This window comes from Narcine bancroftii, chromosome 2 (assembly GCF_036971445.1).
Source record: "Narcine bancroftii isolate sNarBan1 chromosome 2, sNarBan1.hap1, whole genome shotgun sequence".
Taxonomy (NCBI): Eukaryota; Metazoa; Chordata; class Chondrichthyes; order Torpediniformes; family Narcinidae; genus Narcine; species Narcine bancroftii.
Window position 1 is genome coordinate 13659610 of NC_091470.1, and position 25702 is coordinate 13685311.

Genomic DNA, 25702 nt, shown 5'->3' on the forward strand with positions numbered 1-25702 from the left:
ATACGACAAGAGAAAATGTACTGGAGCAGAATAAACCATTGGAATACAAGGGTCAAAATATGTTGTCATACATTGAGTTTAAAAAGGGAAAACTGAGAGATGAAAATGGGGAAAAGGGGGATGATGGTGGTGAGGAAGCGGAAATGAGGTGTAAACAGGATATGAGATGGCCATGTTGAATTATATGACTATAAATATTACTGGAATACATAACCAAATTAAACAGAAGAGGCTATTAAATTTCCTGAAAAAAGGAAAAATAAGCATAGCATTTGCGCAGGAAATGCATCTAACTGAAGTGGAACATAATACATTAAAGAGAATGTAGTGATGTACTGCCATCCAAAACCAATGAAGTCCCTGAGGTGTGGGTGTCTCCACTGTGATGTCAGAGAGGGAGTTCCAGGATCCTGACCCAGTGATGGTGAAAGAACAGCAATATATTTCCCGATCAGGATTGTGTGTGGTTTGGAGGGCAACTTCTAGATGTTGGTGTTCCCTCATGCTTTTACTTCCCTGGTCCTTCTATCTGGTGGAGGTGATGGATTTGGAAGCTGCTGTCTAAGGAGTCTTGGTGAGATGCTGCAGCGCATCCCGTAGACCAGGACTGCCCAAACTATGGCCCCCAAGCCAACTGCGGTCCCATTGCCTATTTTTAAATGGCCCAAGGTGAATTTTAAAAATAAAATGGAAAATAGTTCGTTAGAACATCGTCTCACTCAATAAATTGTATGCACATTGCACTTCCTGTTTCAACACTAGATGTCGCTGCCATTTTGAACAACTACTAGACCGACCATTTCACTGTTATTCATCGATGAAAACGTTCGTGTCAATTAAAAAAACAATTATCTCAGTCTAAAAAAATATTTTACCTCAGTTAAAAAAAATGATTAACTCAGTTTTAATTTTTTTTTACCTCAGATGATTAAACATGGCAGATTCGAAATGATGGAAAATAGAAAGGGAGTGCCAATAATTTCAGACCCGGGGGAAAATTAATACTTTTTTTTACAGAAGTCAAGGGGAAGTGGGTTTGTTTGATTTGCAAGGAATCTGTTAACTTTAATAGCCTATCTACAGATTTACACACTGTATCATAATCATTGAGGTGGACACTTGGGCCATGAACTGTATTTACTGCAAGTTGTGGAGGATGTTGGAGAATGCCTTGTTTCTTTCTTGATATTTTCTTCTGTTCTTATTTTGCACCTAGCTTTTAATTTTGCACTGCTTTTTGAATGAGTTTTATTACCCTAATTTAAATTCAAGAGCAAGATACAGAAATGCCTACTATATTATCTGAGCACATCAATAATCTACTGTAATATCAACAATTAAACTGTTCAGTCATGCCATATAGTTATTTTGATAGCATATGAATTTCTGATGGTGCAGAGGACTGCCAATCTAAAAACAACATTTTTCTTGCAGTGTATCTGGTTGAAAACCACCAGGCTTAATATTGTGTATATTTTTCTGTATTCGGCCCACAACCAAAAAGGTTTGGCCATCCCTGCTGTAGATAGCACACACTGCTGCGAGGGTGGGGTAGTGAGTGAGTGAATGGTGGTGGATGGGGTGCCAATCAAGCATTTTGTCTGTGGCCAAGATTTTTGAGTGTTGTTGGAGCTCCACTCTTCCAAGCAAATGGAAGTTATTCCATCAAACTCCTCACCTGAGCCTCGAAGATGGTGGACAGGCTTTTGGGAAGTTAGGAAGTGAGTTGCTTGCCACAGGATTTCCATCCTCTGACCTGCTCTTATAGCCATGGCTCCTCCAGTTCAGTTTGTGGTCAATGGCAACCACCAGGATACTGATCCTTTAGCGATTTTATGGGAAAAAAATTGTGATCCTGATCCATGTCAAATTGGACAACCAAGTTTACTTTGAGATACAGGATAGAGATGGGTCCCTACTCCAGACTCACATCAGCATACTTGAGCCTTCACTGTCCTTTCATAAAGCTGAGCAAGTCACTCAGTATCATTGCATTTTGGGATAGGCACATATAGTGTACACCCAATATGGAGATAAAATTAGTGAGAATCATTGCTCTTTACTGAGATGCATTAGAAGCCTGCAGATGCTGGAAATATGAAGTAAAAACTGATAATGCTGGAAATAATAGATAAAGCAACATCTGTGGAAAGAATTTCAGGCTAATATTTCAAATCAGAGACCCTTCATCAGAATTGGGAAAGTTATACAGTAAAATATTAGTTTTGAGTTGTCAGCTACAGCAGGCTATTTTCTGTTGGAATCCATTCATATGCGAGTGATTCAGGTTTCCTTTCTCTACAAGAATGAAACAAGAAAGTCTGCAGATGCTGTGATTGAAGTAAAAACACAAGCCTCTTTTAAACTGCAGCACCTGGGTAGCCCTCCTGGGACCCAGGTGCGATTACTGGGGCAAAGCTGCTGGAAGCACCTTTTAAATTACAAGGGGATCTACCTATTAAATCGCCAACTCGGAGATTTAAGGGGGATTCTGCCCCTGCAATGACTTGTCACGTTCTCACCGGAAGTACCGCTGGATGTTCGGATGCTGGCTGCCCAGTGACGCACACACGCAAGCGCTGACATCACTAGTCTAAGTGGGTTGCCATTTTCATTTTTAAATCATCTGTGAACGCAACCTAGCTATGTTTAACTGGATTTCCTGACTACTTCTCAGGTAGGTCAGGGACCCAGATGGATTCCGACGGGGTTGATCGGGTCAGACCCTTTCTAACTGCCGAGTAACTGGGGCACTAACCTGGCCGATTGCCTGGTTAATTGCATTTTACACAGCAATTTGAAAGGGCCTACAGAAATGCTGGAGGAACTAACCAGCTCTTGCAGCTTTTCCATGCATTGAAGAAGGGCTCAAGCCAAAACATCGGTTATATATCTTTACCTTTTATGGTCACTGTGAGAGCTGCTGAGTTCTCCAGCATTTCTGTGTTTTTACTTTCTCTCTCTATTTGCTTGTTGGACATGTCTTACAGCCTTGTATTTCACATTAACTTTCCTTTGTCAGTCTTCTCATTCTCATCTCATAGCTTTTCTTAATTTTATCACCCATAAACTGATTGACTGTTGATCCAGATAACATCCCTGTGGCAATCCTACACCACCATTTTATCTAGACACCTGCCTGACTTTTGCTCACACCTTGATGAGGGCTAAGGCCTGAAATGTTAATTATGTATCTTTATCACGAGGCTTTTTCAGGTGCATTCTACACTAAGAATGCACCTGAAGAAGCAGAAGCGGCCCTTTAAATTGCCATTCCGGTGGCAGCGTTTAAAGCGCAACACTGACCACCTGAAGGACAGAGCTGCACAGGATGCGGCTCTGAGCACACTCGGCTCCTGCCCAGCGTCAGCTGTGATCAGCAGCCTGACCCTTTAACATCCGCTTTCAGCCAGCTGCATTCAGGTGGCTGGGGGAGCCACTGAGCTGAGCTGAATATCCCTTTTGGAGGAGGATTACATAGCTCGCCTCAAGAGCGCCTCCTGCACATTTAGGTAGCCTCAAAACAGCCGCATATTGCCTAAACATGCAGGGCAATTGGCCACCTGAAAGTGCCTTTTGCTACATAAAGGATGCTGTGTGACTTAGATTCAGATTTATTGTCAAAGTACATACATGACATCACGTACAACCCCGAGATTCTTTTTCCTGTGGGCAAGGCAGAATTACCACTTATTGGTAGTGCAAAAAATGTATTCAACATATACATGTAAACAAATAAAGAAATGTAAACAAACTGACTGCAATAGAGAGAATAAAATCAATAAAGTGCAAAAGAGTCCTTAAATGAGTCCCTGATTGAGTTTGTTGTTGGAGTCTGATGGTGGAGGGGGAGCAGCTGTTCCTGAACCTGGTGGAGGGAGTCTTGGGGCACCTTCACCTCTTTCCTGCAGTGAGAACAGAGCATGTGCTGGGTGGTGTGGATCCTTGATGATGGCTGCTGCTCTCTTGACAGCAGCGTTCCCTGCAGATGTTTACAATGGTGGGGAGGGTTTGCCTGTGATGTCCTGAGTTTCTCAGGCTTTTTTGTGGAAACTAACCTACCATCTCCCCCATCCCATCCCACCTGCTCTGAATCTTAGAATTGGGGTGAGGGTCAGGGTTATTTTTTCCCAGTTCAGACAGAAGGTCATTGACCTGCAAAATTAATTCTGTTTCTCATTCCAGACACTGCCTGATCTGTAAAGTTCAAGGAACCCTCTGCTTTGGATGTTTGGACCATTAACTCAGATTGATAAGAATCTCTCTCTTTCTCAGTGATGAGAATGGATCTAGGTGAAGGCCACCATGATTGGGATTGTGATTCCACGTGTACTGAATGAACTGGTTGCAAGAACCAGACATTTTATTTTAATGCATTACTGGAAAGAGTAGTAGGAACTTGTTCTGTAGTAACTTTCAAAAAACGAATTGAATAATTTGCAGGGGTATGCAAGATAAACAGGAAGAAAGTGTCTGAGGGAAAGCACCCATCACAAGAGCTTGCACAGACATCATGGACCAAATGGTCTTCAGTTGTGTTGCATCCTGGATACTGCAAGCTGGGTGGCAGAATCCCATTGATGCCAAGAGTTCACTGTAAATAACTGATGAGAAAGCTCTGCATTTGATGACAGCTGGTGAAAGGAGTCCATGTACAAACAGGAACTCCTTGTATTCCCCTGCCAGGACCACCAAGGACTACTGCAGAAGAGAGGCAGGCAGCCAGGGTGAATTCGCTCGCCGCCTTTGGCTCACTTTCACATCTGTTAATCATATGAAAGAAGCTTCCCTCTGGGTAATTATCCTGACTGAAAATTTGGAGGAAGAGGACATGAGTTGTTGATCAAATGGACCTGTGGATCATAAACAGAGATAAATTCTGGAAAACCCAGTTCTTTAGGTGTTTGGATTACAGAATGGAGCTTTGTAAATAAGCAAAAACAGATGTAAATAAGGTTGACATATTGCACCACTGAATAAAGGCATCTAAATAAAAGTCTGGTGAGAAAAGGGATGGGGGGGGGGGGGGGGTGGGGAAGGAGTCCAGACCAACAGACAAAAGGTGTTACTTGGATAATAAGAGGAAAGGTGAGAATCGATTTGACTCAGTCAAAGAGGGAAAAGGGAAGAGGGACAGATAGACAGTCTCTAGTCTTTATTCAGATACAAGCCATCCCTGAATAACAAATAGTTTTGGTGTTTACTGGTTTTCATTGGATTTTGTCCATTAGTCAGAAAATTCACAAAATCATTTGATATGGTACACCTCCCCAGAATTGTAATGAATGGCATCAAAGGCACATTTTAAGGTGAGAGGGGAGAGACATTTTTACTCAAAGGGTGGACCATTGCTGGAGGAAGCTGTGGAAGTGGGCACAATTTCAAAATGACATTTTTGACAGATCTATGGAGAGAATGGGCTTAGAATAAAGGAAGATAGGATGAGCAGAGAATGCCAATTTGGTCAGCATGGATGAGTTGGACAGAAGGGCCTGTTTCGTGCTGTATGATTCTGTAACACACAAAATTGACAAGGAAGTGGAGAGGGAGAGAGGAAACACTGTAGCAGTTCGTGCAACACCGTTACAGTGCCAGTGACCTGGGTTTTAATCTCGCGCTCCCTGTAAGGAGTTTGTACGTTCTCCCTGCGTCCATCTGGGTATCCTACCACCCTTCAAACGTAGGGAGTTGTTGGTTAATTGGGTGGCATGAGCTCGTGGAGCAAAAGGGTCTGTTACCGTGTTGTAAATTTAAAAGCATGTTCTGCTCTAATGTTGGATATTTTGATTTAGTAATTTTACAACAGCTCATTCATATGTTGGGGTGTGCATAAGTCACACGTTTATAACCCAGGGATGATATTTGTGTAATATGGTCGTACAGTACAGAAACAACTCCTTGCCCATGGATTGGTGTAGCTGGTAGACCTGCTACCTCACCACTCCAGGAACCCATACGTTTTGCTGGCACAGTGGTGTTGAACGCTGAGCTGTAGTCAATGAACAACAGCCTGACATAGGTCCAGGTGATCTAAAGCAGAATGGAGGGCCAGTGAAGTTACAGCTTCCGTTGATCTGTTGTAAACGATAGGTGAACTGAAGTGGGCCTAGATCCTTCCTGAGACAGGAGTTGATTTGCATCACAGTAGATGTTAAGCTAGGTGACCTTGGTCTTCTTGAACACTGGTATAATGTCCTCTTGAAGCAGGTGGGGACCACAGTGTGTGATTCAAATAAAAGAAACAGAACTTCAACCTGAAACATCGACCACCCCTCTGTCTTTTCTGCTGAGCCTTTATTGGGTCTTTTCCTCCCAGTTCCTCTTGCAAATTTTTTCTATAAATGCCAGTTGTTGTGTCTAGGCCATCTTTCCAGAGTTTTATAAAGGAAATAGGAACACATTTTGCTCCACCTTCTGTGCTTATTTCGGTCTCAATTTTCTGTATCTTGATTAACCCTTTTTATTATCCAAATATCTGTCTATCTCAGCCAAATATTTAGAGCAATTCACTTGTTCAGCACTCTGGAGTGAGGAATTTCAAAGGTTTATGATTCTCTGGGAAAATAAATTTTTCCTCCTTATCTCAACTGAGCCATCAGGACATCACTTATTTTTAAACCATGCAAGTTCTACATTCCCCCATAAGTGGATACATCTTCTCAACATTTCTGTTGACATCTTATAGTCCTAGTGTGGACTCAACTCATCCATGCCAACCAAGCTGGCATTCCGGGCCAGTCCCATTTGCCTCCATCAGGTCCATATCCTTCTAAACCCTTCCTATCCACGGATCAGTCCAAATGTCTTTTGAACATCAAAATTGTACCTGCCTCTAGTTTCCTCTGGTAGCTCATTTCCGACACCCTCTGAGTGAAAAAGTTGCCACTCAGGTCACTTTTAAATCTCTCCACATGCCCTCTTGAGTCATACACCCTGGGAGAAAATCAGTGAGTGTTTATTTTATGGAGTGAAACATGAAAATCTGCAGACGCTGCAACTGTAGTAAAAACACATAGCTGGAGGAACTCAGGTGGCCTTACAGCATCCATTGGAGATAAATATGTTTTGGGCTTTCAAGGTATGAGCAAATAACAGGAAGGCATCTGAAAAAAGACTGGGGAGGAGTCAAAACTAACAGCCAAGAGGTGTTAATTGGATATGGTAAGAGGATAGATGAGAAATGATTTTGATGATTTTGGCTCTGTGAAAGTGGAGAGAGAGAGAGAGAGAGAGAGAGAGAGAGAGATCCAATCTTTATTCAGATGCCTTCCTGTTTTTTTTTGCTTATAACCTTGAAGGGCTCAGGCTTGAAATGTCGGTCATCTATCTTGACCTCCTGTGGAGGCTGCGAGACCGACTGAGTTCCTCCAGCATTTTTGTGTTTTATACAGTATTCACTTTATCCATACCCCTCATGATTTTATAAACCTCGATATGGTCTCAGTGGTTCTCAACCTTTCTTTTTCCTACTTGCATACCACTTCAAGTCATCACCAACAATCTGGTTAGTAAGGGATTACTTAAGCTGGGGGGAAAAAGGTTGTGAAACACTGGTCCGTGTGGATATTTATATTGCTGGGGGAACTTTATATTACCTGTTGGGCAGCAGCAAGACAGCTTTTCAGTTCATATGTGCATTGTACCATGTATATGACAATAAACCTGTTATCAATCCACGTCACCCCTCAAGCCCCTTTCACACTTTTTTGCCAGTGATCCCAAGAATCGAATCGGCCTTTAACACAATCCCCGGCGTCTCCTGAGATCAGGCAAGTGTGAAACGTGGAAAGTGCATTGCAGGCCCTTCCTATTAAAGATAGGACAGACCAAATGGTGGAGATAACACCTTGCCAGTGTGAAAGCGTTCAGTTGTCCCGGGGGCGAGGGGTCCCGGGGGCGAGGGGTCCCGGGTGAGAGGGGGCGAGGGGTCCCGGGTGAGAGGGGGCGAGGGGTCCCGGGTGAGAGGGGGCGAGGGGTCCCGGGTGAGAGGGGGCGAGGGGTCCCGGGTGAGAGGGGGCGAGGGGTCCCGGGTGAGAGGGGGCGAGGGGTCCCGGGTGAGAGGGGGCGAGGGGTCCCGGGTGAGAGGGGGCGAGGGGTCCCGGGTGAGAGGGGGCGAGGGGTCCCGGGTGAGAGGGGGCGAGGGGTCCCGGGTGAGAGGGGGCGAGGGGTCCCGGGTGAGAGGGGGCGAGGGGTCCCGGGTGAGAGGGGGCGAGGGGTCCCGGGTGAGAGGGGGCGAGGGGTCCCGGGTGAGAGGGGGCGAGGGGTCCCGGGTGAGAGGGGGCGAGGGGTCCCGGGTGAGAGGGGGCGAGGGGTCCCGGGTGAGAGGGGGCGAGGGGTCCCGGGTGAGAGGGGGCGAGGGGTCCCGGGTGAGAGGGGGCGAGGGGTCCCGGGTGAGAGGGGGCGAGGGGTCCCGGGTGAGAGGGGGCGAGGGGTCTCGGGTGAGAGGGGGCGAGGGGTCGGGTGAGAGGGGGCGAGGGGTCGGGTGAGAGGGGGCGAGGGGTCTCGGGTGAGAGGGGGCGAGGGGTCTCGGGTGAGAGGGGGCGAGGGGTCTCGGGTGAGAGGGGGCGAGGGGTCTCGGGTGAGAGGGGGCGAGGGGTCTCGGGTGAGAGGGGGCGAGGGGTCTCGGGTGAGAGGGGGCGAGGGGTCTCGGGTGAGAGGGGGCGAGGGGTCTCGGGTGAGAGGGGGCGAGGGGTCTCGGGTGAGAGGGGGCGAGGGGTCTCGGGTGAGAGGGGGCGAGGGGTCTCGGGTGAGAGGGGGCGAGGGGTCTCGGGTGAGAGGGGGCGAGGGGTCTCGGGTGAGAGGGGGCGAGGGGTCTCGGGTGAGAGGGGGCGAGGGGTCTCGGGTGAGAGGGGGCGAGGGGACTCGGGTGAGAGGGGGCGAGGGGACTCGGGTGAGAGGGGGCGAGGGGTCTCGGGTGAGAGGGGGCGAGGGGTCTCGGGTGAGAGGGGGCGAGGGGTCTCGGGTGAGAGGGGGCGAGGGGTCTCGGGTGAGAGGGGGCGAGGGGTCTCGGGTGAGAGGGGGCGAGGGGTCTCGGGTGAGAGGGGGCGAGGGGTCTCGGGTGAGAGGGGGCGAGGGGTCTCGGGTGAGAGGGGGCGAGGGGTCTCGGGTGAGAGGGGGCGAGGGGTCTCGGGTGAGAGGGGGCGAGGGGTCTCGGGTGAGAGGGGTCTCGGGTGAGAGGGGGCGAGGGGTCTCGGGTGAGAGGGGGCGAGGGGTCTCGGGTGAGAGGGGGCGAGGGGTCTCGGGTGAGAGGGGGCGAGGGGTCTCGGGTGAGAGGGGGCGAGGGGTCTCGGGTGAGAGGGGGCGAGGGGTCTCGGGTGAGAGGGGGCGAGGGGTCTCGGGTGAGAGGGGGCGAGGGGTCTCGGGTGAGAGGGGGCGAGGGGTCTCGGGTGAGAGGGGGCGAGGGGTCCCGGGTGAGAGGGGGCGAGGGGTCCCGGGTGAGAGGGGGCGAGGGGTCCCGGGTGAGAGGGGGCGAGGGGTCCCGGGTGAGAGGGGGCGAGGGGTCCCGGGTGAGAGGGGGCGAGGGGTCCCGGGTGAGAGGGGGCGAGGGGTCCCGGGTGAGAGGGGGCGAGGGGTCCCGGGTGAGAGGGGGCGAGGGGTCCCGGGTGAGAGGGGGCGAGGGGTCCCGGGTGAGAGGGGGCGAGGGGTCCCGGGTGAGAGGGGGCGAGGGGTCCCGGGTGAGAGGGGGCGAGGGGTCCCGGGTGAGAGGGGGCGAGGGGTCCCGGGTGAGAGGGGGCGAGGGGTCCCGGGTGAGAGGGGGCGAGGGGTCCCGGGTGAGAGGGGGCGAGGGGTCCCGGGTGAGAGGGGGCGAGGGGTCCCGGGGGAGGGGGGTCTCGGGGGAGGGGGGTCTCGGGGGAGGGGGGTCTCGGGGGAGGGGGGTCTCGGGCGAGGGGGGTCTCGGGCGAGGGGGGTCTCGGGCGAGGGGGGTCTCGGGCGAGGGGGGTCTCGGGCGAGGGGGGTCTCGGGCGAGGGGGGTCTCGGGCGAGGGGGGTCTCGGGCGAGGGGGGTCTCGGGCGAGGGGGGTCTCGGGCGAGGGGGGTCTCGGGCGAGGGGGGTCTCGGGCGAGGGGGGTCTCGGGCGAGGGGGGTCTCGGGCGAGGGGGGTCTCGGGCGAGGGGGGTCTCGGGCGAGGGGGGTCTCGGGCGGGGGGGGTCTCGGGCGGGGGGGGTCTCGGGCGGGGGGGGTCTCGGGCGGGGGGGGTCTCGGGCGGGGGGGGTCTCGGGCGGGGGGGGTCTCGGGCGGGGGGGGTCTCGGGCGGGGGGGGTCTCGGGCGGGGGGGGTCTCGGGCGAGGGGGGTCTCGGGCGAGGGGGGTCTCGGGCGAGGGGGGTCTCGGGCGAGGGGGGTCTCGGGCGAGGGGGGTCTCGGGCGAGGGGGGTCTCGGGCGAGGGGGGTCTCGGGCGAGGGGGGTCTCGGGCGAGGGGGGTCTCGGGCGAGGGGGGTCTCGGGCGAGAGGGGTCTCGGGCGAGAGGGGACGGGATCTAGTGTGAAAGGTCCCCCCTCCCCTCCCCTCCCCTCCCCTCCCCCTCCCCTCCTCCTCCTCCTCCTCGCCCGGGGCACCGAACGGCCGATGTACTGGGATGCGAGTGTGAATCAGCCTCCTCCCCTCTCCACCTGTTTCTTTCCACTCTCGGGCCTCCCGATGCCCTCGGGGGCTCTGGATTCCTCGAGGTGGTCTATGAGGGGGACCCTCAGCTTGAAGACGCTGCTGACCGTGCGCCGGCGGCCACAGCGAGAACCGATTTGGTGCCGCCCGGATCCCGGAGCCGAACCGCCGCGCGACAGGTCGCCTCCCGCAACCGCCCCGCCTCCTTTCACCCGGTGACCGGAAGAGCCGCCCATCGCCGACGTTGACGGACACCCCTGCTGTCCAATGACTGCCGGCTAGCTCCGAACCCCGTCCCACCCCTCCTTCTGGAGCGCCGTCCAATCGCGGGCCGATGTGTCTCGCCCTCGAGCCGGGATCGGCGGCCCCTACATGGGACGGCAGTTCGGCGCCCCCCGTCCCCTCGGATACGAGGGCGTCCGCTGACGGAAGATGGGGGAAGGGTCCGGCGAAGGTGACATGTTGACGGTGGAGCACGAGCTGAAGAACGGTAAGAGCCGCGGGGGGTCCGGTACAAGTCACGGGGAGGGGGGGGGGGTGCAGCGTGTGGGGGTGAAGCCGTCCCGAACCTCGTGTTATCCCCCTCCCCCCCCACCCCGTCCCCACCATAGTAGCCCGGCCTGGGGGGGTCGAAGGAGGCTGCGCTCTCCTCTTGGCGGGAGAGGGGCTGAGCGGACGCCCCTCGACGCTTCATTCTCGTCCTGATGCCGCCGCCAGGATGGTCTCCACTTGCAGATGTTTCCCAGAGTCTGGGGGTCACCCAACCTTAACTAGGAGTGGCCCATCCAGCCTGAGGTTTGGCTCATCTCCATATAGGAGGGGGGGGGGGTGTCCTCTCCAACCTTGTCTTACTGCTTCCATGGACAGCCTGATGTTTGGCTCATCTCTATATAGTGGGGGGGGGGGGGGTCCTCTCCAACCTTGTCTTACTGCTTCCATGGACAGCCTGATGTTTGGCTCATCTCTATATAGTGGGGTGGGGGGGGTCCTCTCCAACCTTGTCTTACTGCTTCCATGGACAGCCTGATGTTTGGCTCATCTCTATATAGTGGGGGGGGGGGGGGGTCCTCTCCAACCTTGTCTTACTGCTTCCATGGACAGCCTGATGTTTGGCTCATCTCTATATAGTGGGGGGGGGGGTCCTCTCCAACCTTGTCTTACTGCTTCCATGGACAGCCTGATGTTTGGCTCATCTCTATATAGTGGGGGGGGGGGGGGGGTCCTCTCCAACCTTGTCTTACTGCTTCCATGGACAGCCTGATGTTTGGCTCATCTCCATATAGGAGGGGTGGGGGTGTGGTCCTCTCCAACCTTGTCTTACTGCTTCCATGGACAGCCTGATGTTTGGCTCATCTCCATATAGGAGGGGGGGGGGGGTCCTCTCCAACCTTGTCTGACTGCTTCCATGGACAGCCTGATGTTTGGCTTATCTCTATATAGTGGTGGGGGGGGGTCCTCTCCAACCTTGTCTTACTGCTTCCATGGACAGCCTGATGTTTGGCTCATCTCCATATAGGAGGGGTGGGGGGGTGGTCCTCTCCAACCTTGTCTGACTGCTTCCATGGACAGCCTGATGTTTGGCTTATCTCTATATAGTGGTGGGGGGGGGGGTCCTCTCCAACCTTGTCTTACTGCTTCCATGGACAGCCTGATGTTTGGCTCATCTCCATATAGGAGGGGTGGGGGGGTGGTCCTCTCCAACCTTGTCTGACTGCTTCCATGGACAGCCTGATGTTTGGCTTATCTCTATATAGTGGTGGGGGGGGTCCTCTCCAACCTTGTCTTACTGCTTCCATGGACAGCCTGATGTTTGGCTCATCTCTATATAGTGGGGGGGGGGGGGTCCTCTCCAACCTTGTCTTACTGCTTCCATGGACAGCCTGATGTTTGGCTCATCTCTATATAGTGGGGGGGGGGGGGGGGGGTCCTCTCCAACCTTGTCTTACTGCTTCCATGGACAGCCTGATGTTTGGCTCATCTCCATATAGGAGGGGTGGGGGGGTGGTCCTCTCCAACCTTGTCTTACTGCTTCCATGGACAGCCTGATGTTTGGCTCATCTCTATATAGTGGGGGGGGGGGGGGGGTCCTCTCCAACCTTGTCTTACTGCTTCCATGGACTGCCTGATGTTTGGCTCATCTCTATATAGTGGGGGGGGGGTCCTCTCCAACCTTGTCTTACTGCTTCCATGGACAGCCTGATGTTTGGCTCATCTCTATATAGTGGGGGGGGGGGGGTCCTCTCCAACCTTGTCTTACTGCTTCCATGGACAGCCTGATGTTTGGCTCATCTCCATATAGGAGGGGTGGGGGGGGTGGTCCTCTCCAACCTTGTCTGACTGCTTCCATGGACAGCCTGATGTTTGGCTCATCTCTATATAGTGGGGGGGGGGGGGTCCTCTCCAACCTTGTCTTACTGCTTCCATGGACAGCCTGATGTTTGGCTTATCTCTATATAGTGGTGGGGGGGGGGGGTCCTCTCCAACCTTGTCTTACTGCTTCCATGGACAGCCTGATGTTTGGCTCATCTCCATATAGGAGGGGTGGGGGGGTGGTCCTCTCCAACCTTGTCTTACTGCTTCCATGGACAGCCTGATGTTTGGCTCATCTCTATATAGTGGGGGGGGGGGGGGTCCTCTCCAACCTTGTCTTACTGCTTCCATGGACAGCCTGATGTTTGGCTCATCTCTATATAGTGGGGGGGGGGGTCCTCTCCAACCTTGTCTTACTGCTTCCATGGACAGCCTGATGTTTGGCTCATCTCCATATAGGAGGGGTGGGGGGGTGGTCCTCTCCAACCTTGTCTGACTGCTTCCATGGACAGCCTGATGTTTGGCTTATCTCTATATAGTGGTGGGGGGGGGGGTCCTCTCCAACCTTGTCTTACTGCTTCCATGGACAGCCTGATGTTTGGCTCATCTCCATATAGGAGGGGTGGGAGGGTGGTCCTCTCCAACCTTGTCTTACTGCTTCCATGGACAGCCTGATGTTTGGCTCATCTCTATATAGTGGGGGGGGGGGGGGGTCCTCTCCAACCTTGTCTTACTGCTTCCATGGACAACCTGATGTTTGGCTCATCTCTATATAGTGGGGGGGGGGGGTCCTCTCCAACCTTGTCTTACTGCTTCCATGGACAGCCTGATGTTTGGCTCATCTCCATATAGGAGGGGTGGGGGGGTGGTCCTCTCCAACCTTGTCTGACTGCTTCCATGGACAGCCTGATGTTTGGCTTATCTCTATATAGTGGTGGGGGGGGGGGGGTCCTCTCCAACCTTGTCTTACTGCTTCCATGGACAGCCTGATGTTTGGCTCATCTCCATATAGGAGGGGTGGGGGGGTGGTCCTCTCCAACCTTGTCTGACTGCTTCCATGGACAGCCTGATGTTTGGCTTATCTCTATATAGTGGTGGGGGGGGGGGTCCTCTCCAACCTTGTCTTACTGCTTCCATGGACAGCCTGATGTTTGGCTCATCTCCATATAGGAGGGGTGGGGGGGTGGTCCTCTCCAACCTTGTCTGACTGCTTCCATGGACAGCCTGATGTTTGGCTTATCTCTATATAGTGGTGGGGGGGGGGGGGTCCTCTCCAACCTTGTCTTACTGCTTCCATGGACAGCCTGATGTTTGGCTCATCTCTATATAGTGGGGGGGGGGGGGTCCTCTCCAACCTTGTCTTACTGCTTCCATGGACAGCCTGATGTTTGGCTCATCTCCATATAGGAGGGGTGGGGGGATGGTCCTCTCCAACCTTGTCTGACTGCTTCCATGGACAGCCTGATGTTTGGCTCATCTCCATATAGGAGGGGTGGGGGGGTGGTCCTCTCCAACCTTGTCTGACTGCTTCCATGGACAGCCTGATGTTTGGCTTATCTCTATATAGTGGTGGGGGGGGGGTCCTCTCCAATCTTGTCTTACTGCTTCCATGGACAGCCTGATGTTTGGCTCATCTCTATATAGTGGGGGGGGGGGGGGGTCCTCTCCAACCTTGTCTTACTGCTTCCATGGACAGCCTGATGTTTGGCTCATCTCCATATAGGAGGGGTGGGGGGGTGGTCCTCTCCAACCTTGTCTGACTGCTTCCATGGACTGCCTGATGTTTGGCTCATCTCCATATAGGAGGGGTGGGGGGGGGGTCCTCTCCAACCTTGTCTGACTGCTTCCATGGACTGCCTGATGTTTGGCTCATCTCCATATAGGAGGGGTGGGGGGGTGGTCCTCTCCAACCTTGTCTGACTGCTTCCATGGACAGCCTGATGTTTGGCTTATCTCTATATAGTGGTGGGGGGGGGGTCCTCTCCAACCTTGTCTTACTGCTTCCATGGACAGCCTGATGTTTGGCTCATCTCCATATAGGAGGGGTGGGGGGGGGGGTCCTCTCCAACCTTGTCTGACTGCTTCCATGGACAGCCTGATGTTTGGCTCATCTCCATATAGGAGGGGTGGGGGGGGGGGGTCCTCTCCAACCTTGTCTGACTGCTTCCATGGACAGCAGATTCCATAGATTCACCATCCTCTGGGAAAAGCAGTTCCTTCTCGTCTGCATCCTGGAACTCTGAATCTTGAGGCTATGCCCCCCCCCCCCACCCCGTCTCCTCCACCAATGGAATGGAAACAACTTGCCCAACTCTATCTTATCTCTTGTTTTTCATAATTTTATATGTTTCTGTAAGATCCACCTTCTCCATCTTCTAAATCCCAGACAACTCAGTCTTACCTCATAGGCTAACTTCCTCATCTCTGTAATCACCCTGGTGAACCTCCTCTGCACTGCCTCCAAAGCCAATATATCCTTCCTCAAGTGAGAAGACTGGAACTGCATGCAGTACTTTTGATGTGGCCTCGCCAGTAACTTGTACAGTTGCAGCATAACCTCCCTCATATTCAGTCCATTTGCCGCCTTGATAGCCTGCTGCACTGGCAAACCAACCTTTTGCAATTCGTGCACAAGCGCTCCCAAGTCCTTCTGCATGTCAGCATGCTGCAATCACTTGTCATTTAAATAATAATCTGATCTTCCATTTTTCCTTCCCAAGTGGATAACCTCGCATTGTACACCATTTGTCCGACCCTTTCCTACTCACTTAACCTATCTATATCCTCTGCACAATTTGCTTTTCTGCTCAATTGGAGCAAACACTTAAGGGGATTTCAACCCAGCCCGCTAAGGTTTCCTGGCTTGAAAGCAGTGTAAATGCTCCCACCTCCCCCCCCCCCTCCCAACCGAGGTGGCGAAACACTGCACAGCAATGAATACATCTTTATAGATGTTGCATTGCCAGACTCTCCCATGAACGTCTGTGCAGAAACTTTGCAAGGACAGAGCAAAACTCGCAGCCCTTTTAAAATAACATGACAGCTGGACATTTGCGGCAGTTTTTAGCAATGCTTTTTTTTATCATTGAGAATGAGCCCCTGAGATTAACTTGGATTAAATAAAATGATGAGTGTCTGCAGTTACGGTAATTTCATTCAGCTTGCTGTAGGGTGTGTGTTGTGTCCACACTTGACAGTTCGTCCTCCTATCTTGCATTGGAGAATGTGTTGCGCTTCATCGCTTCAGTACATATAATGTAAAACACACACGTCTGCAGGCACCGTGGTTGAAGTAAAACAATGCTGGAGAAACTCAGCAGGTCATACAGTGTACTTTATTTTCTTTTTTTTTTCTTTGGCTTGGCTTCGCGGACGAAGATTTATGGAGGGGGTAAAAAGTCCACGTCAGCTGCAGGCTCGTTTGTGGCTGACAAGTCCGATGCGGGACAGGCAGACACGATTGCAGCGGTTGCAAGGGAAAATTGGTTGGTTGGGGTTGGGTGTTGGGTTTTTCCTCCTTTGCCTTTTGTCAGTGAGGTGGGCTCTGCGGTCTTCTTCAAAGGAGGTTGCTGCCCGCCAAACTGTGAGGCGCCAAGATGCACGGTTTGAGGCGTTATCAGCCCACTGGCAGTGGTCAATGTGGCAGGCACCAAGAGATTTCTTTAGGCAGTCCTTGTACCTTTTCTTTGGTGCACCTCTGTCACGGTGGCCAGTGGAGAGCTCGCCATATAACACGATCTTGGGAAGGCGATGGTCCTCCATTCTGGAGACGTGACCCATCCAGCGCAGCTGGATCTTCAGCAGCGTGGACTCGATGCTGTCGACCTCTGCCATCTCGAGTACTTCGACGTTAGGGGTGTAAGCGCTCCAATGGATGTTGAGGTACATAACCAATGTTTTGAACTTCAGCCCTGCATCAAGGTATGAGCAAAATGTCTGCCTACATTGTGCTTATTCCTTTGTTGAAGGGCTTAAGCTTGAAATGTTGGCTGTGTATCTTTATCTTTGCTATATAAAGTACACTGTTTGACCTGCTGAGTTTCTCCAGCATTGTGTTTTCACTCGGTATGTCTGATGTTCCATTGCAATAAAAGGAGCTATCCTGTGCGTAGAGGTTTTTTTCTCTCTCTTGCTTATGCTTTTATAATCTTTCCGGGGGTGGAGAAGGGAGTAAAAAAAAAATTGTTACTGCTTCTGGGATTAACGGTGATGGACTCTGCAGGTATTTGTAGATTTATTAACAAACAGTTCCTGTCCGAGTTGGAACATTTTTTGTCTGCAAAGCATCATCTCTGAACATTGTTAGATGCATTTTAGTCGAGGGTTGTAGATTTGAGGGCGATGTCCAGGCAGACTTGTGTTCCTTGCATCTCAAAGAGCGATTTAAAAACAAGGCTGAAACCTGTTATCTGAACGGCATCATAATGAGGTTTTTTTTGGGGGGGGGAGGTAGAAATCAAGGCTAATATTGGGAAATTTATTGGGAGCCCTTTATCTGTCACTCAAAAGTCCTTGTTTATTCTTCCGTTTTGCCACAATTGATGCTAATTTCAATAAAATAAATTTTAACCTGATTGAAACAGTGGGAGTTAAACTGAGCATGCATTAATGTACAGTAGTGGGAGCAGTTAGCACCTCCAGAGATGCCATGCTACTGAAAAGATAGGGACACGATGATCTAATTCTTATGCAAAATGCGAAGAAAGATAATTTTGTTTCGATACCACAAAATTATTCTTCACAATATATGTTGTGTTTATTGAGCAGCTGTCGAGGGAAGGTGCTTTGAGCAAGCATCTCCTGTTTCTGTTAGTGTCATGCTTTATTGTAGTAATGTGTGCCAGAGCTTTGCAGCAACAGTATGTCATAGACCAAAGCAACAGCCTGCCATCCCACTTGGATTTGTAGATCCGTATGGCAACTGAGCCAGCCATTGTAGGTTGATCTCATCAGCCATTTCAGATTCATGGGTGTAATTTTCTTTGATAATGTTCATAAACAAATGTTGGGAAGGAAATACCAGTACTTTAATGACTATGGGTTGTCCTAAAGTTTTTTACAGCCAATTATATGATATTGATGTGTAATAGTATATTATTGCTGTAACGTAAAGGTGTCAGTCAATTTGTGTTCAGCAAGGACAACAAAGACTAGATGAAATGCTTTTGTTGAGTCAAGGTGTTGGAAAAATTCTACAGCTGTTCAATGGCATCACTTTGCTTCACTCTGATAGAGTTAAAGTTTATTGTCATCTGATTGTATACGTACAATTTGACAAAACAGCGTATTTGACAAAACACAGTACACCTGACACACACATGACACACATACATAGCGTCATAATGCCTCATTTGAATGATGGTGTGTCTGGTTGGACAGTAATTCCTCAATCTAACACTGAAACATTGGTGTAAATTTTGCACATGCTCCTGTTTGAGTCATCGAACTCGAAGGTGTGTATTTTATCTCAAAGTACACAGTCATACTAGTACTTGAAGATTACAGTCATGGTTATATATGAAATGAATACATCATGTATTAGTGGTTATTCTGGATTTGAGGACAAATATATTTGCCTGTGTTGACAACTCCTTTCTCACCCAAGCTGCGCATATATTGACATCCTGCATTGAATTAAAATTAAAAACCCCTCTGAAGGAATTTTGCTTTTGTCAATTGCTTTAACAGTTTTGTTCATTGCAAGTGGATTGAGGGTGGCACTTGGTCACCTGTGCAGTTTTTCTAACTATTTTTAAGCTTTGCATTAATTATGGTAATTGAACAAAACCTCTATATTTAATCTGTGCATTCAGATCGAGAAAAAATTGTATTTGAAGAGAACTTGGATTTTCTTATTGTTATTTCTTTATAAGATGTAGCTCACCTTGAAGGTTAAGACTTTTTAAGGGAGGAAGGGAGGAAATATTTAAAGGAGATTAAAAGAGTTGCATGGTTTTAGTGTCATGCAGAGGGAGAAGATATTCTGAAGAGTTTGGGTTACAATGCCAAGAATGTTAATTTTAGTACAATTATGTGGGATAGAAGATTTCCAGTTTTGTAATATTTCAGAAGTGTTTGAATTGAAAGCCTGAGAACTTCATGAAAAGTTGGGGAATGAGATTGAGATGTGATCTACTTTTGTTTATTTGTCATTTTATTCCTGGTACATTGAGAAGAGTTCTTCTGCCCAATCATTGTGCCAACTGCAGAATCACATTGTCCTCCTTGTCCCACCGTGACGGTGAGACCATATTCGGCCCATTGAGTCTGCTCCCAACATTCTATTATGAGCTGATCCATTCTCCCATTTGGCCCCACTCCCCTGCTTTCCCCTAATAACCTTTGCGACCCCAACTAATCAGATGCCTATCAATTTCTGCCTTAAATACACCCAATGACCTGGCCGCCACAGCCACCCATGGCAGCAAATTCCAGAGGTTCACCACTCCCTGGCTAAAAAATTCTTCCACATCTCTGTTTTCAATGGGTGTTCTTCAATCCTGAAGTTGGGCCATCTTGTCCTAGTCTCCCCTACCATGGGAAACACCTTTGCCACATCTACTCTGTCCAGGCCTTTCAGTATTCAAAATGCTTCTGTGAGATCCTCCCCTCATTCTTCTAAACTCCAATGAGACAGTTCAAGAGCTGTCAAACATTCCTCCTATGTTAATCCACGAATCATTCATGTAAATCTTTTTTGAACCCTCTCCAATACCACCACATCCTTTCTTAAATAGTGAGCCCAAAACTGTACCCCTACTCCAAGTGAGTGCCTTATAAGGCTTCACTATCACATCTTGTATCCTATTCCTCTAGATATGAATTGCATTTGCCTTCTTCGCCACCAACTCAACCTGGAAGTTGACCTTTAGGGTATCCTTCACGAGGACTCCCAAGTCCTTTTGCACCTCCAAATTTTGAATTTTTTCCTCATCCAAATAATAGTTGGCCCTTTTATTCCTTCTACGAATGTGCATGTCCGCACACTTTCCAACATTGTATTTCATTTTCCGCCTCTTTTCCCATTTGCCCAATCTTTCAAGGACTCTCTGCAGTCTGTCTGATTCCTCCTCACCACCCGCCCCTTCACCTATCTTTGTATCATCTGCAAATTTAGCCACAATGCCATTTATTTTGAAATCCAAATCATTAACATACGTTTTTTTAAAAAGTGGCCCGTACACTGATCTTGGTGGAATGCCAGTAGTAATTGGTAGCCAATCAGAATAGGATCTTTTATTCCCACTCTCTGTTTCTTGCTGATCAGTCATTGCTAATATCTTTCTGGTAATTTCATGGGCTCTCATCTTTGTTAAGCAGCATCATGTGGGGTTCCTGTCAAAGGCCTTTTGAAAGTCCAAATATACAACATCTGCTGCATGTTGTTTGTCTCGCCTGCTTGTGTTTTCCTCAAAAAATTGCCATAGGCTTGTCAGGCAAAATTTTCCCTAAAGGAAGCCACGCTGACTAGTCATGCACCTCCATATATGCCATAACCACATCCTTGACAATCGATTCCAACATCTTCCCAACCACCAATGTTAGGCGAACAGGTCCATAATTTCCTTTCTGCTGCCTCCAGACCTTTTTAAATAGTGGAGAAATCTTTGAAATTTTCCAGGCCTTCTGATTGATTCTGGGAAGATCATTCCCAATGCCGCCACAATCTCTATAGCTATTTCTTTCAGAACCAGAAAGTGGTTCCATCTGGTCCAGGAGACTTAATCTAGACTTAGTTCATTCAACTTCCCAAGCACTTTTTCTCTGGTGATTGCACGTTCCTCTCTTCCCTGAGCCTTAAAAGTCTGCTATACTCTTATGTCTTTCACAATGAAGACTGGTGCAAAACTACTCGTTCAGTGCTTCTGCCATCTCCTTGTCTCCCATTACAATTTTTCCAGTATAATATTCTAACAGTATTGTATCTCATCTTTTTTTTTCCCACTCTTAATATACTTGGAAGAAAAGCTTTTAAGTATACTCTTTGATATTATTTACTCGCTTCCTTTCAAAGTTAATCTTTTCCTTCCTATTGACCTTCTTAGTTGCATTCAAAATAGATACCATTCTGTATGCTTTTAAAACTGGACAGAATGGTATCTATTTTGATACCATTGGTTATCTTGGAAATCTTGCATTTTGTTCCCTGAAAGATGCAGTCAGGATATTTTCAAGTACTCTTGAGATGTAAGAAAATATCAGCATCAGGCATAAAATTAATTAGAAGCTACTTCAGATTCCTCTGTGCAGAGCTTGGTCTTCTTCTGTGTCTGCTCGTGTGTCTGTGTCTTCTATTTCTCTTCCTTGTATCTGTGTCTCTTCTGACTTTCTTGTTGAGATGCTTGTCTCAGTTTGTTGGGTATCTTTTTTTCCATGGTGTCTTGAGGTTGGTCCTCTTCTTCTGGGCTGGTTATCTGTTGTGTCTCTAGTTTCCTTTTTTCTTTCTCACCCCTCCCGTTCCCGTTGTTTTCTTTATCTTCCAGCTGGGAACCCTGCTGCCGGGTCTCTCTCAGCTGTTTGTGCTGTGGAGTTTCACTCCACAGCTGGTTCCCCCCCCCGTCGGTGTTCTCCTTGTCGTGCGCAGTTGCGCACCTCTGTTGGTCTCCGTGAGCCATTTTTGCAGTCCCGCGGTCGGTGGGTTGCGACCCTGCGGGGTTTCCACTAACCTCGGGGAGTGGGCTCCTCTTTCCATGGTGGGTCCCTGCTTTTTCGTGCAGGTAAGGGCTTCACCTTTCTCTTCCGGCATCTTTCTTCTTTTCTTCCCGTTGTTTTTGGTTTTTCTTTCTTAGTTGCCATTTTCTCCACAGCTTTATTTTTTATTTGTTGTGATTTGTGCCTCTGGGGCTTTGCTTTTTCTTCGCTTTTTCTCTTCTTTTCTGGAGAGGGCTGGTATTCTCCTACCACCACGACTCCGTCACGTGACTCCTCTGTAACAAGCCTTCTTCACTCTTGAACTCCATCTCCCTTTCCCAGGGGAGGAGGGGTTTTTTTTGGTTGGGAAGGTTGCTTAAATCGTTGCTTAACCTCAAATTGCTGGTTATCTACGCGAGTGGTTTGGATGAGAGGATCAAACGCGATATATTTAACTTTGCTAAATGATACAAGCCTGAACAGTCATTTGCGTAGTGAGAAAGATAGTGAGAGGCTTTGGCGAGCTAGATTTGGGTTAACTGAATGTACAAAGATGTGGCAATGGAATACAAAAATGGAAAGAATGCATTTGTTTTTAAAAAGGTAGATGTTAAGGATACAAAGAATTGCTGGAAGAACTCAGCATGCCACACAGCATCCATGGTACAAATGGTCAGTCAATGTTTCTGCTCTGGACCCTTTATTGAGACTTGAGAGAAAAAGGAGTAACATTATGTGTATAAAGAGGGAAAGAAGCTTTGGAAGGGGCCCCAGAGGTGATGGTGTATAGGACCGAAGGTGCGATGCTTGGAGGCAGGTAAAGGAAGAGACCTTTAGGAAGTGGGAGGCGGTAAGAAAGGGAAAAATACAGATATGGGGAAAGAGTGCTGGAGAACCTCAGCAGGTCAAACAATGTTCTTTATGTAGCAAAGGTAAAGATCCATAACCCAATGTTTTGGGCTTGAGCCCTTCATCAAAGCAAGAGAAAATGCTGGCAAGTGTCCGAACAAAAGAGTTGGGGGGGGTGGGGGTGGGAAAGGCAAGAGATGATAAGTGGAGAAAGGAGGGGGGGCAGCAGCAGTGAGGGGGTGGAGGGATGGATGGCTGGCTGGGTGGGTGGAGAACTGGACTGACAGGAAAGGGGGAAGGGAAAGAGAAGGTGAGCAGCTTTAGTGGAAAGCAGTAAAGTTATTGGAATGGGGAAAGAGATGGAAACAGTGGGACCAGAATGGGGTGGGCATTACCAAAAGCTGGGGGGGGGGGGGGGTGGAAATTAAAATTGTGCATTTAGGTTCAAGGCTGTCAAGAGGAATGCGTATTATTTCTCGTTTGTTTGGCCTGGCCCTCACAATGGATCAGGCTGAGGTATATTGTAAGAATGATTGGGAGAGTTGAAAACGATTGGTTATGGGAAACTCAAACAGTGCAGGTGCTTGGGAAGCGGTCACCCAATCTGCGTTTGGCTTGACTAATGTAGAGGAAATCACTGAGTACGCTGATTGCAGTAGATTAGGTTGGATATAAAGCTCTGCCTCACCTGGAAGATCTGTTTATGATCCTGGGGAGAAGACGGCACAAGTTTTATTCTTTCTGTGATTTTAGTTTTCATCCTGTATAGCTTTATGTTCCCTTAAAATGATTAATAAGGGTGTCTTGTGTGTGGAGATGCAGGTGGTTGGTGCAGACCTTAACAATATATTTAAGGAAATATAATGAGGCTTTGGAACTTGGGGAGGTAAGTTCAAGTCCAAGTTGGAGCAGAGGAGTTGCTGGAGATCTTAAAACACTTAAAGGTAGATGTATCCCCAGGACCTGGTCAGGTATATCCTTGAACATTATGGAAAACTAGGGAAGAAATTGCAGATACTGTGTCAGAATTAAAACCGGTGAGGTGCTGGGCGACTGGATGGTGTTTCATGTACCTTGTTTTAAAAACTGCTGCAAGAATAGTGCCAACCTAAAAGAAATCCATGTATTATTTTTATCTTCTAATAATGTTAGTTTATTAACCTCCAAACTTTCTTGGCCCACAAGTGCAAATGTGAAAGACGGGGCATGGTAATTTAAGTGGGACTTGCTGGAAACCTGAAGTATCACAGCAGCTTCAATTATTTGATTAAATTACATCAAGGGCCAATTGAAAAATTGAGGCACCGTGTCTTTGAATTCAAGTGGACGATGGCAGCGATCCATTGACTGCATTTGACAGTGTTGTTTACTAGGTGCTTGTATCCTATTACGGCTGCCGAATAGACGGCTAATTAATTGACACTAGTTTTTAAATATGAAGTGGGAATAGAACATTCCGTTTGTTAAATAAAACATTACCTGTTTTACTTTTAAATTGTGTGCAGATGAATTTGGTGAAATGCCCAGTGATGGGTGTTACTGTTTTATGAAAGTTCTGAGACCTGTCTCCTTTGTACTCTCGCTCCAGGTCAGTGTGTTCCTTAAATTTGCTTTTGATCTCACCCTGACTATGAACAAGTCCAGGGGCAGACATGTTGGGGGAGAGTTATAATGGGTGGCTACCGGAAGCTGCAGCTTGGTCCCACAAACAGAACCAAGGTGTTCTGGTGAAATGGCTATCCATTCTGGGTTTGATCTCATGAAGATGGAGGAGGCCACCAAATGCAGTAGATCAGGTTGGATGATGTGCACATAAAGCGGTCATTGAGAAACACAAAAGGTACTGATGCTGGAATCTTGAACAAAGAAAGAATTGCTGGAGGAATGCAGCAGGTCAGACAACATTCACAGGCAGTCATGGCAGCAGACAGCAATTTTTTTCAAAAGGTTTGCTTCCTGAAATAAAATTGGGGATTATGATAGACAACTTCCAGATAATTTCAGATTTGCTGTATCATGTAGGAAGTTGGATTAAATGAACTTTTATTGAATTTAGCATGTCCTAAAAATGTTTTGCCACTGATTTTTGTTTGTACTCCGCATCTGATGCCTCTCGTGTCAAGGCCCAACACTAGTCGGCTGGCACTGATGGAATCTAGTTCCTCTGATACTGCTTTTCCATTGTTACAATGTCCCGGTGAAACCTTTCACTGTGTTTGTCAGGGACTGCACCAAGACCAGCAGGGAAGAAATGCAGATAATGAATTTTCAATGACATGTTGCACTTGATTTTGTATGCTTGAAATAGACTTAAAATATGACAGGAAATCACAAAAATAGGTTGTATCTTTTAAAAAAGCTGTATGTGATAGGAAAATTTTAGTGATTTTTGTGATCAGCAGTCCAAAATCTATAAAATACACCCAAAAGTGTTCAGGAAGAAAAATCTTCATTGTCCAGTATGGTCAGTCTATGTTTCAGATGTGACCCCTTTATCAAAACTCTCACCGAGTTAAATAAACATTGCTGTCGGTCCAAGAGGAAAGGGCTATGTGCTTTTTCTTTATTATGATTTCCAAACATTTTTTTTGTTAATCGATGACTGAAATGTAATAATTTGTAGAGCAGAATCTACTAAGTGCTTAAAACGTTGAAATGTTTAACAACTGGATTCATTTGCACGTTTGCAGAAACACAACTTTTTCCTTTTCGGAAAGGGATTTCAAATAGGTGCAATCTTAAAATTGGAGAACAATTAGCCTGGGTAGCCTAAAACTCAATTTTCAGGTAAACCCTAAGCCAATGGTTCTCAACCTTTTTCCTTCCACTCGCATCCCACTTTAAGTATTCTCTATGCCATAGGTGCCCTGTGATTAGTAAGGGATTGCTTAAGGTGGGATGTGGGTGGAAAGAAAAAGTTTGAAAACCACGGTTTTAATTGTATCTAATTGACTTCTTATGAGCACAGTTTCAAAACTCCAAAGGAAATGGCCCAATGACAATGTTTCTTTTTTTTTAAAATTTTTTATTTTTCACACCATAAATCACAATAGCCATGATATACACTTTTTCTTTTTCACACATTTACAGTGACTTTTTCTCCCCCCCCCTCCTCCCAAGCCACCCCCCCTACCCCCCCCCCCCTCTCATCCATTTTAGGTATACAATCTAGGTTGCATTAATTCAGTCAGACAATGTTGTCATTCAACAAAAATACACCAGAAATTCTACAGAGTCCATTCTTTTCTTTCCTTCTCCTTCCATCAACTTAGGTAATGTTTGTCCCCGGTAGGTTTTCGCTATTGTATTTAA

At 48.5% G+C, this 25702-nt stretch overlaps 1 protein-coding gene across 2 annotated transcripts in view; it reads left to right on the forward strand.

Moving 5' to 3' along the window:
* The first annotated feature begins 10905 nt into the window (after window positions 1-10905).
* Window positions 10906-25702, forward strand: part of rps6ka5 (ribosomal protein S6 kinase, polypeptide 5) — a 265478-nt gene continuing 250681 nt past the window's right edge. For both annotated transcript variants that reach the window (XM_069915896.1, XM_069915897.1), the window contains exon 1: window positions 10906-11090. In XM_069915896.1, coding sequence (XP_069771997.1) covers window positions 11033-11090 — 58 coding nt within the window. In that variant the 5' untranslated portion in view covers window positions 10906-11032. The remainder of the gene's footprint in view (window positions 11091-25702) is intronic.